At 42.2% G+C, this 12,907-nt stretch overlaps 1 protein-coding gene across 3 annotated transcripts in view; it reads right to left on the bottom strand.

Moving 5' to 3' along the window:
- Nucleotides 1–12,907, bottom strand: part of CDH23 (cadherin related 23) — a 914,269-nt gene that overhangs the window by 557,462 nt on the left and 343,900 nt on the right. For all 3 annotated transcript variants that reach the window (XM_083146306.1, XM_083146304.1, XM_083146305.1), the window contains exon 7: nt 6,779–6,973. In XM_083146306.1, coding sequence (XP_083002432.1) covers nt 6,779–6,973 — 195 coding nt within the window. The remainder of the gene's footprint in view (nt 1–6,778; nt 6,974–12,907) is intronic.

Here is a 12,907-nt window from a genome sequence, read left to right as displayed (position 1 = left end):
ACATCTTGTCATAATAATATCCGTTCTCCTCCAACAAGCCGTGTCAGTACATACATATTGTACGTTGCCAAGTGATGGGTATAAATACTGTCTGCTAGGAGACTGCTCTTAATATCTGTGTTGTTGTGGCATGTAATCACAGGAAATGTGTCTTCTGTATTGCTATTTAATCACAGTCTTCAGCTGAAGTCAGTATCTGTTCCAGACAGCTTTGATCGTTATTGGTCGCCCATATTTGCAGGAAGACCCCGTCCAAAGACAAAACTGCACCGCACTTTCCAAATTTGGTGTAGTCTTCATCTGTCATGATTTCAAATGAGTAAATTCCAAACCTTATGTACAGAATTACTGATCAGACGTTCAACATTATTTATACCATGACTTATGTAAATATTTGGCAGTTGGCTTCAGGAAGGAAATATGGATAGGTACTGTAGGTCAAACTATAATTTAGGATTTAACAGAACTGCAGTTAAAAAACAATAACCTATATGAGTAATATTGCATATCTTAGATACACCTGAATATTTACTTTTCCAGGTAAAATACCGATATTCTCCTAAACCTAGTGGTTCCTAAACTCAGTCTTCTAAATATGATTATTAAATTAAATTGACTGAGTTACTAATTAAATAAATCATGCTCAACCATGTATATCCTGAAAACCTGGACTGTTAAGCTGGGTATGCACTATGCTATACTTTTAAACAATATTGTTAACTATTTTATCGTACATATTGTCTAGTGTGTTTGCACTATGTAAGTAACAAGACATTGGTTCCCCCGGCACACTGAATAGTTTTAGCAACCAATCTTGAACACTACATGATAATAGAATTCAGAGATATTGGTTACATATACCTGCGCAGGTGTATGACATGCCCCCAAGCCGCGTCAAGGCTTCTCTGTATATTGGGGGTCCCTAGCGCTATATCTAGGTGCAGGGTGTGGCACCCCAAAAACTATCATAAGCTAGGAGGCCCAGCGCGGCATGCCAGTGATATACTAAGTGTTAATAATTAGTGATAGGAAGCCGAAGCTATACATAAAGATAGAGATAAATGAAATGTAATTAAAATAAGAGAGATAGTGTTACTGAACTAATTTGAGCATCTACCACTATCTGTATGTATGTTGTGAGAGGCAGAGAGGAGCTTGTATTAGGCGGAGATGCAGGTCCTGATATGCCACATGGAGTAGTCTGGGGTTGCTCCAAGGTAGGTAGCTCTTAGTTCAGATATACCAAGTAAGGAGCCATTATCATGTGGCTCCTTGCTGACTAATTGTAGACCCAATTTAGGGTAACAGTGGTGTGAGGTGCGGTGCCCCTGGACTGGTTGGGCTGGGTGGCTTTAGTGCGGCATGCCCTTACATTCTATTAACACTTTTCCCTCACTAACACTATCTCTCTCTTATTTTAATTACATTTCATTTATCTCTCTCTTTATGTATAGCTTTGGCTTCCTATCACTAATTTTTAACACTTAATATATCACTGGCATGCCGCGCTGGGCCTCCTAGCTTATGATAGTTTTTGGGGTGCCACACCCTGCACCTAGATATAGCGCTAGGGACCCCCAATATACAGAGAAGCCTTGACGCGGCTTGGGGGCATGTCATACACCTGCGCAGGTATATGTAACCAATATCTCTGAATTCTATTATCATGTAGTGTTCAAGATTGGTTGCTAAAACTATTCAGTGTGCCGGGGGAACCAATGTCTTGTTACTTACTAAGTATTAACCCCTCCCTTGCATGCACCTGAAAAGTTTTACTGAACAAATTTGAGCATCTACCACTATCTGTATGTGTGTTTGCACTATGTCATTAATTATGGGCATTAACCCCTTCAGTGGTGGTTTTTTTTTAGGGAGCGTTCCCCACTGGGCGAGTTTTTTTCTGGGGTGCGCTCCCTAAACAGAAACCCCACCACTGCAACCCCCGGGTCTGGGTAGCTCCACCAAACAGTCCATCAGCCACTGCCCTGCCCCCGGCAACCCGGCTGTGTGCGGCGTGACGTTACAACTAAGTCATGCTGCACACAGCAGAGGGGGGGCAGCAGGAGACGGGCAGCCGCTAAAGCTGAGCACGGTGCTTTTCTCAGCACTTAATTCAGCGGTGCTGCCCGGCGGGAGGGAGCGCAGGCAGTGGCACGCCCGAGAATTTTCCCGGGTTTGCCAGTCTGTGCACTGGAGCATAACCCAGAAAATTCTCGGGAGTGCCACTGAAGGGGTTAATGAACCCCCTGTTGCCTGAACATGCAGTCAAATTGTATGTTCAGCAGGAGGTTTGGGTGACGTCAATGAATGATAATTCTAATGTTACCATGGTACTAGTTTCCTAGCACGGCCACAATCGGGGGTAATCATGTACCTTAACTTAAGGTACACGATTACCCCCGATGGACCCGATTTCCTTTGAAATCAGGTCCATTTTGCTGGCAAAGGCAAAATCGGGTCCATCGCGTCGGTCGGGTGCATTACCATGGCACGCGACGCGACCGACGCGATGCACCCGATTTTCCCATAGGGTTCAATGTTAAAATATTTTTAACATTGTAATCGCGTCCAATATGGCCCATTTCTCATTGTATATGCCCCCCCATTGTGAACGTCACCCCACGATTGACTGGCGAGTCCGCGAGGGGTGGCGGTACGCGTCCTCCGACCTTTTCATACCCCTACTATCCACGTCGGTGTGGAGTTGAGAATATAAAGTGTGGCGAACACAGCGAGCCACCGAGCCCGAAGCGTGGTGAGCCCTGCGAGGGGACGCGTATACCTGTGAAGTTATACACGTCCGCTCGCCACGGTTCGGGCTCGGTGTCTCGCTACGCTCGCCACACTTTATATTCTTAACTCCACGCCGACGTGGATAGTAGGGGTATGAAAAGGTCGGAGGACGCGTACCGCCACCCCTCGCAGGCTCGCTACGCTCGCCACGCTTCGGCTTGGCGTCAATCGTGGGGTGCCGTTGAGGGGTTAAAATTGGGGTCTGGGGAGACTTTTACATTGAATCCAATGTAAAATAGGGTCCCAGGGACCCTATTCACATTTCAATCAATGTAAAAATCGGGACCATCGCGTCGGACGCATCGCATGCGATTTGGTCGCATGCGATGCGATCGATGCGAAGCGACCGACCCGAACAACATCGGTGTGGCCGTGCTAGGAAACAAGTACCGTTACCATTTATGGTATATGCAGTAGATCGTTTGCCCAGGAGTTCCACATGTTAACGATATCGCACAGCGTGTACCCAGCTTTAGGGTACCTTGGGAACCATTTCTTGACTCTGTTATGCAGATTTCACACTATATGTTATAGTGAGTTACAGCTTTACTTTCTCTCATTTCCTAGTGAACAATACATACTTTAAATTTTTTTCAAATATGTAAGATTTTTTTTTTTAACAGCACAGTGTAATTAACAATTGCAAGTAAAATATCAAGCAGAAAACGTCGGTACTTGTGAGTTATCTGGACGCCCGATTTTTTGATTGTATGCCTTAAGTTAAGGCATACAATCAGATGCGATGCGATGCGATATCGCATCGCATCGCATCGCATGCGACCATCGGATGCGACCATCGGATGCGATGACCCGATTTTTCCATAGGAATCAATGTTAAAATGGACTGAGTCCATTTTAACATGGAATTCAATTGGAAAAAGGGGTCCTTTTCATACCCCTACTATCCAAGTGGGCATGGAGTTGGATATAAACCTGTGGCGAGCGTAGCGAGCCACCGAGCCCGAAGCGTGGCGAGCGAAGCGAGCCCCGCGAGGGGACGGTATTCCGTGTCCCCTCGCGGGGCTCGCTACGCTCGCCACGCTTCGGGCTCGGTGGCTCGCTACAGGTTTATATCCAACTCCATGCCCACTTGGATAGTAGGGGTATGAAAAGGACCCCTTTTTCCCATTGAATTCCATGTTAAAATGGACTCAGTCCATTTTAACATTGATTCCTATGGAAAAATCGGGTCATCGCATCGCATCGCATCGCATCCGATGGTCGCATGCGATGCGATGCGATGTCCCGATCCGACCCGATTTAGAAATCGGGCGTCCGGATAACTCACAAGTACCAAAACGTCTTCTAGACTTCTAAGCAAAACCGATGACTAGATAAACCAGCATTTACGGCATGTATACAATTACTGTAGGTATTACAGGCAAGGTTTCCCAGTTAGCGCTTATAAGCTTTAAGACAGTGATTTGTGACAACTTCGGAAGAAATCCTTCTCACTAAGGACAAGTACAGCCTGGCAGTGATGGACAGATAAAGAAGTTTTTCAGTAGTACTACATCAAGGCTTGCAACTGCAGTAAAAGCTGATTACTGGGGATTAACGCTCATTTAAACTGTATTCAATAACACAGCGTGAACATTATCTTTAGAATAACCCCGAGGATTTGCTGTTTATGGCCATGCTGATATTTCTTTTCTGATATATGATTTCCCTGCTAAGTGGTTATTACTGGTAAACTCCACAATGAAAGATCAGCTGCTTATTTTTATTTAAAATGAATGCAAAAATGTATTTAAAAATAAATATGATAGTTGGTAGTTTGTATGTAATCTAGTTTATTGTGTAGAAAGGTTGGAGCACAAATTATTCTTTACCTTGAACTCTACTTATTTTTTATTTTTTTTATGTCAATTAGAGCTTGCATTTTCAATTTGTTTGTTTCTTTTGAATCTGATTTAATACTGTATGTACTGTTATCTAAAAGTACAGCTGCTCAAACTTCATCAGAATTAAAAACGGAACCATTTTTCTTGAGTGTGCAACCTACGAATTCACAGTGTTTCGCTGACTCAACAACCTAATAGATCACAATTCAGAAAGCTTTAAGAAAACATAATAAACAGGGCCCCCATTTATACAAACCAGCATCCAGCAACTTCCCCTCTGGTGACTAGTATACAGTATAAAGAAAAACCTATTCTAGTGGCTAGTGTGGGATGCTACATTATACATTGTGGCTAATATCGGAAAAAAATGTCAACATGCAAAAGTTCCACACATGAAAAGGTTGCCATAAGGGTTTTTGTCATCAACTGTAGACATGTACCCCCTAATAGTATAGCGCGTGCCCTTGGCATACTTTATCAGTCCCAATCAGAGAGCGGTATTCAATGCAGCCGGCTAGGGGGTTTGTATGGTGAAGATGGCTTTTCCTTGGTGAAAATAAGCCATCAAACCCCCTTGCTGTATTCAATGTAAGGGCCAAATCCTTGCGGTAAGAGGATCCCCTTAAACAGCAAGGTTTGCCACAAATGCAGCAAGTCCGCTGCATTTTGTGGTGAGGCATGCAAATTGGTTCTTGTTTAGTTTCACGGCGGCAGCATGGCCGCCCGCTACTTCCGGGTTCGGTGCTCGGAAAACTATCTAAAATAAAGTCCATGCCAACGTGAATTCGTTCATACCCCCACTGTCCGCGTTGGTATGGAGTTAAATTTTTTGATAGCGTGGTGAGCATAGCAAGCCACCGAGCCCGTAGCGTGGGCGAGCGAAGCGAGCCCCGCAAGGGGACACAGACGCTGCTGCGACTGAGATGCTGCAGCCGTGAAACTAAACAAGTACCCACAAATTTAACCCCTTCAGTGGTACTCCAGAGAATTTTATGGGCTATGCTCCAGTGCCCAGACTGGCAAACCCAGAAATTCTCGGGACTGCCACTGTCTGCACTGCTTAGTGCTGGACAGCACCGTTGAGATGAGCGCAGAGCTCAGCTTCAGGTGCTGCCTGGCCCCCTTTGCCCCGCCTCCTTCCCCCCAGCTGTGTGCAGCGTACCTTACTATAACTTATGTCATGTCGCACACAGCCAGGTTGCTATGGGCAGGGCTGGTCGGCAGCTGATTTAGTGCTCTGCGTCCCTGCCAGGCCCCGGAAGACAGTTTTAGCGGTGTAAAATAAAAACACCATTGAAGGGGTTAATGGCCACACTGGTCGTTTCCACCTCGCCTCATGGAACAGGCAAGGAGGCAACAGGGAGTGAACCAAATTTGTTGAATACTCTGACTGTGAGCTTTTGGCACTTCTATGTGCCAATAGCTCACCATCAGGGCATTGAATACTGCTCAGAGTCTACATTGATGTTTAAAGTATTGAAAAGTCCAAAAAATTATTAAACAAATCAACGCATGTCAACCATTTCATGTGTACACCTTTTGTATGTCGACCTTTTTGCATGTTGCCATTTTGTCAATGTCAATCTTCTGCATGTCAACCATTTGGTCTCGACCTATTAAATTTCGAAATTCTACACCTACCAATTCTAGACCCAATGTTCTACCTGGTAGCTCATATTAGTAACAACATCCCACCTGGTGGTTGTTGTTAGACACAATGTTTCCCCTGAAAGTCAGTGTGGGACTCAGCACCCCACCGAACAGCCAATATGGACTAGGACTTCCTCCATGATGGCTAATGCACAGGGTTAATTTCCATCTCAATCATCACAATGGCAAATACACTATCCATTGTCTTCTTTAGTTCTGCTTTTTGCTAAGGATTGCATAAGATTTACATAATATAAATAATTCAACTTTCAATGTAAAATGCACATATTTTATAATGTTTTGTTATAATACCCATACTAAAGATCTGTCATTTGAGTGATTTTATCATCTGCTATAAAACAGATATGCAAGATGTGGAATTAGAGGGTTATTGTAATGAAATTGGTTTTTCATCCATTTGTAGACATAATTCCACTCCTGCGACCGCAATGAATAGATACAATGGCCTCCAGACAGTGTCCATAGCTCACCGTTGCATTGACTTGAAGTTGATAAGCCTGAGTAATCTCATAATCCAGTTGATTGACCACAGTCACAATGCCCCGGGACTTGTCTATGGCAAAAAAATTGGAAGGTGGTTGGATGGAGTATAGCACACTTCCACCTGTTCCCTGATCAGGGTCTGTTGCATTCACAATGTAGATTGGAGTTCCCACTGGTGTATTCTGAAAGAGAGGAAAACATTCAGTGTGAAATTAACAGATGGAAATTAACAAACCCACGGAAATTATTGAATACAAATAAACTGACCCTGTTACTTTGTAATGTAATCTGAAATGTTTTATTACTCCATTGGCAGCAAATCACCTCATTTTATTTGTTTATGCACAATACTGCAAATAAGCACTGTTGCCAGGGATACGGTATCCTACTGTGTACAAGGGAATATATTATTAGAAAAATGAATATACTTATTTACCATAGAAAACCACCGTAATTAGTGTTATTCCTACTTTCACATAGGTGCCAGCATGGGAATAATTACATCTAAGACAAGTGATTGTTTGCAAAGTAAAACAATTGTAGGCAGCAACATCAACACTGGGCATCTATTAAACCAGCACTAAGTGACAAAATGTTTAGTAAATGTTAGAAATAGAGATTACCATAAAGCACACCTAGGAGACATCATTTTCACAGTGATATAATAAGACAAGTCATGTACCCTACATTCTGTATATTTTTACATTACAAAGTATTTATTTCAGAGTTTAAAGACCTGTATCTTTTACAATATTAATTGTAATGTAATTTTCGAATACATAAAACCACAATTTCTATAAAATGTCAAACTACTTAACAGATGAACACTGAAGGCCTCTCTCCTTAATAAATATCTCAGAATTAAAAATACCATAACTATATAAATAGCAACGCTATAAATGATGTTTACATGTGATCTAATATGTACAGTAGCATACAAAAGAAGTCAAAATAAGATAATAATTAACATGCAAACAACTCGTGTACATTTCTTCCCCATTTCACAAGCACATTCAGATATTATAAAAATATCATATGCACAACAAACATATGTACTTCCCAACACCTACTAATGACAGAACACCCCAAAAGTAAATCACAATAGGGAAACAGAGTTTCTATAAAAGAATGGTAATGGTGAAATCTGTCAGCCCCTAATAACACTTAAAAAAATTGCGTTATGGTATATTAGGTGGACATGATCTAGGTCGAAACCAAAAGGTCAACATACACGAGATTTACAAAATTGACCATCAATTGGATGGTAATGTATGCAAGTTATGAAAAAAACATCATGTTGACCTTTTCATATTTCGACAATAGCCATATCAGCTTTTTGACCATGTCAACCTATTGACTTTCGATCTATTTCTTATTAAGAAATAAGTGACCTAGTGTCAGGTCACTTATTCCTTAAAAGAAAGAGATACCTGTAGACTAACATCTCAACCTTGGGGTTTAAAAGTCAGCCTTAAGGTGCGTACAGACGCATCGATTTGCTTTCGAATCGATTTTGATTTCCCCTCTCCACCACCTTTCAATTTTGCCTTTGATTTTCCATTTGTTTTCACATTCGATCTGCACTTTTGCATTCGATTCGATTTCAATATCGAATTCGATTTACATTCAAAGCACAGTGTACACATTCGAATTACTGGATCACATTGGATATTTCGGGATTTGGCCTAAAAAAGTCCGGGATTTCAATCCCGGGATTGGAGAATCCAATCCCGGGATTTCGGGATTAGACTGCGCATGCGCAGTCTAATGCCGGGCAGCGTCTGAGCACTCGCTCAGACGCTGCCCGGCTGTTCCCGTAACCTGACCCGGCGTGCGGCCTGCGTAGCGTGACAGTAGAGGTCACGCTGCGCAGGCCACACGTCACCAGTGACCGCCTACCCGCCTCTTCTCCGCCGCCCGCCAGCACGCCGGCCTGACTCCGCCCGCCTCCGCCTGCCCGCCTCTTCTCCGCCGCCCGCTTGCCTCCGCCCGCCTGCTGTCTTATATGGAGGTGCACTTGCCGGGAGGCACCGTGCACCTCCAAACCCACTCCCGGCCGCCCGCCCGCACCCTAATGTAAGTAGATGTGCGGGTCGGCCGGGGTGGGTCCTATGCTAAAAATGTTTTTTTTTTGGTGGGGATGCCAATCCCGGGATTGAAAAAATGCCCCGGGATTGGCATCCCTATTTCCTTGGCTGCGCAGTCTATTTTTCTGTTTGATATAGAGAAAACGGGAGCACGCATCGAATGCCAGTCGAAAATGTCTTAAAACCCATTCGATTTTGAATTAGGTTTCGATTTGATTGTGCAAAATTTTGATAAGCAAAATTGAATCGATAACATGTGTACACAGCTTTACGCCTTATTTTTGCCAAGACATGATAAGAAACATAGAAAACATTTATAGTCTTGTTTCTGTCCCTTAAGCTACAGCTCACTGTTAAAAGTAGTATTTTACAATAGTATAACAGTAATGGTGCGTACACACGGGGGCGATCATAGCAAATATCACTGGAAATATGGTCGCTGAGCGACCATATTGCCAGTGATTGGAGTGTGCACAAGCTATAAATCCCGTTTTCAGCCCCTGAATGGTCGCTGGTCGGAGGAGCATGCTCCTCCGAAAAGTGGCTTCCACTGCCTCTTCTCCCGGCAGTGTGACATTTTCAGCTGCGACCATCTCTAGTCGCAGATTAAAATGGGACACTGAGCAATATGATTGCTGAGCAATATATTGCTAGAAATATATTGCCAGCAACATATTGCCCAGTGTGTACGCACCTTAACTCCTGTACTGAAGCCCAGTTGAATTAAAAGAACAAATTTTGAGCACAAAATGGTCAACTGATGTACTAATTAAATCAATTGTACTCAGCATATACAAACAGCTTAAAAATGAGAATGGATTTGGTGTCTTTAATACAGAGTTTGCCAACGTGGCACTAGAGAAAAAAAAAATTATGTAGGTTAAGTCCTCATATGGAAACATACAATACAGGTTATCTGAATTTGATATGTCAACACTAATTACTTAATCATTAAAATGACTGAGCCACTAGCATGGCATATTTTCAGAGTCAATATCTGACTTGTGTGAGGCTAGCATTGACAAATGGTGTGCTTTGAAATCTGTATTGTGCTTGGCCCATTGCAAGCATTCAACTGGAAATGTGGAGATGTAGTAAAAAAGCAACTTAATGGACTCAATTACTGAACAAATGACTAGCATTATTTATATGTACAGTAGCATTTTATAGTTTGTAACAAAATTAAAGTTTAAATTTACTTAAACTTTTTGACAGAATTACATATATTATTTAAAAAAAAAAGCAATAATACGCCTTTTGTGTGAAACTTACTATCAAGAAAAGGTTTGGATGTATTTAGGGGCAGATTAAGAGAAAAGAGGATCCGTGTGTAGGATGATTGCCCTCCACTGTAGCCGTGTCTGTAGTGCATGTAGTGCTAGCAATGCGGCAGACTTGGGCTCCCATGCCTTGTTTCTGGCACCACTATTGTCACCTCTATTGTGTATGCGCAAATCACCAGGAGAATTTTCCTGGCAATTTCTCTATGCACCGCACACCCTGCACGCATTATACAGACGTGTCCCACTACAGTTTTGCTGCATATAGAAGTGTGCTGTATGTCACTGCATTGCAAATTCAGCATGGCATGTCACGCTCGTTTGAATTATTGCCTTGTGCCATACAAGTGATTGGGAGGTGGGCGTATGTGCACCTCAGATCCCATTTCAATCAATGCCACAATGAGAGTGTACAATCACAATGCTGCGCTGTAGGTGCTGCAACGATTATGCATTAGGATCAGTCGTGGCTACAGCACAGTCCAAAATTCAAATAGGGGAGCCGCACCCACTGCCAGTGAGTCAGTTTGGAATGGCAGATGGTTTCGCTCCCCTATTTGAATTTTGAACTGTGCCTCTGCCCCACTGATTAGGATGTATGTGGACACATCTGTAGATACTCCAATAGAAGATACTAAGGTGGATTATTTAATTGTTATATAATTTAAAATATGAAAAAAAAAAAGAGGCTAGGTGCCCTAGTATGAGGTGTGTGTGTATGTGGGGGAGCCATTATCAGTCTTCACTGACTGCCTGTGATATGGAAGAGTGGCAGAAGGACCTGAGCCCCCTGCATGGCCCCACCAGTGGGCCAGGCAAAACATATCCACCCCCCTACTCTCATTGCCACTGCAGGTTTTAAGGATATCCATATTTGAGGCCATATCATTAAATCAAATTGACTGAGGTAATAATGAAGTAAATTGGGCTCAAGTAAGGATATTTTTAAAACCGTAAGGCCCCATAAACTATGCGATTTGGGCCCGATTTAACCCGATTCCAGATGATCAGGGATTGAATTCCGGCCTAATCGCATGTGTAGGACATTTGATCTGATGTGCAGTCCCATGTGCATTGGCTTGGATTAAGAGGTGGGACCTGCAGAACATAAGATAAATTGGTATTGGACCCATCAACAGCACATCGCGGGTGCTAAAAAGAATGTATCATGTCCAATTCTTTCCATCGGTGTGTGAAAGCAGTGCCACACCACTGGCAGACACCTATCTGAGCGACCTAGCAGCCGGCGGTGAGCAGGTGATTGGAAAAAAATAAGATACAAGAGAATGGGTGGCTACTGATTGGCTGAAAGACCTCTCTAAGTGAATCAGCAGTTGCCCATTCATTTGTTAAGGTGTTTTGAAATGTCCTGCCTGCTGCCGCTTCCTAGATTTATCGAATGTAAAAAAATGGCACTTCCTCCCGGCTCCTGGGGGAATTGGATGCAACTTGTCCCCTCGGAGAAGTTGCATAGTGTATGGGGGCCTTTAATGAGTTTGAGAACCTCTCATTTATATCTCCACCAAATTACAATGAATTCGCAAGGAGCTGCACAATTGTTTAGACTGGAATTTCAACTGCAAATAATGTCTCTAGAAAAAACCCAGTTTTGCCTAGACATTGGCCAATCAAAACATTTCTGGCTGTAGACTTGACCTCACAACCTAATCTCAGATCTATATACTGTATAAATAATTAACAAGATATTGTTATGATCATTTAGATAAATTAGAATGTGAAGGCTACTGTACTATCGCTATCAAATTCTTAAACAACAAACATGTCATTAAAAGAACATCTATCTGTGTTCTAATTGAAGCAGCAACAAATTGCTGTTGACCTCAGTCTTAGATGATCACATTTTAGATAATAAAAAAATAGCCAGCAATATATTTGTGTAGGCAATAGACATCTGTTTTCACCAGTTACATGTTATTTGTCACATATTGGTGACATTATCCATGGTGTTAAAGTGCTGTATTAAAAGTTTTTATTTTAATCTATTACATACTGTAAGAGAAATGAAAAATAGGTATTTACTATGTATAAAATGTGCCAGTGAAAATCATTGCTTCCAGCTTATAAAAAGTATGTGAACTACATGCAACCTTCTGCTACTGTACACTAAAAAATATTCACCTAGACTAGATATACATAATACTGAATTTAAGACTTCTTTGCTCCGGTTGGATAGACACGTTTATAGAATGTAACAACAAATATATAAGTTGTTCACCTGATGCACCACAGTTCTGAACACATTTACAGTACATACATTCTCCATAACGGAGTGTATGCAAGTACGGGGAAAGCAGATTTATTTGCATTTCAATCACATCAACACTTGCCACTGTGAAGGCACAGCTGAGCCGTAAATGGGGCTATCTCACATAAGCAAAGTTCAGCCAGTGTTTGTTGATTTAACTATCATTTGCATCTTGATGATGAGTAGCAAACCAAGGGCACAGCTTGGGGACAAGCATGCTGCAGAATGCATACAATTCTACACACAATAAGACAGACAAACAGATTTTCCCCATGCATGCAACATACAGTAGTTTAATATGAACAATTTCTATTCAACTCCGTATGAGGTCCTGTCTTTCTTTTGATTTCTATTTTGTTTGCTGCTTACCAAACTAACCTAACCTTAACCTAACAGCTAAGCCAACCTGTAACTTTATCTGTATTGTTTATTAAGTTTGTTATATAGCGCACACATATTCCGCTGCGCTTTACAGAGAATAGT

This window comes from Crinia signifera, chromosome 6 (genome assembly GCF_055691185.1).
Source record: "Crinia signifera chromosome 6, ASM5569118v1, whole genome shotgun sequence".
Classification (NCBI taxonomy): Eukaryota; Metazoa; Chordata; class Amphibia; order Anura; family Myobatrachidae; genus Crinia; species Crinia signifera.
Note: the sequence above shows the minus strand (reverse complement) of the source record. Positions and strands in the feature narration are given on the sequence as shown.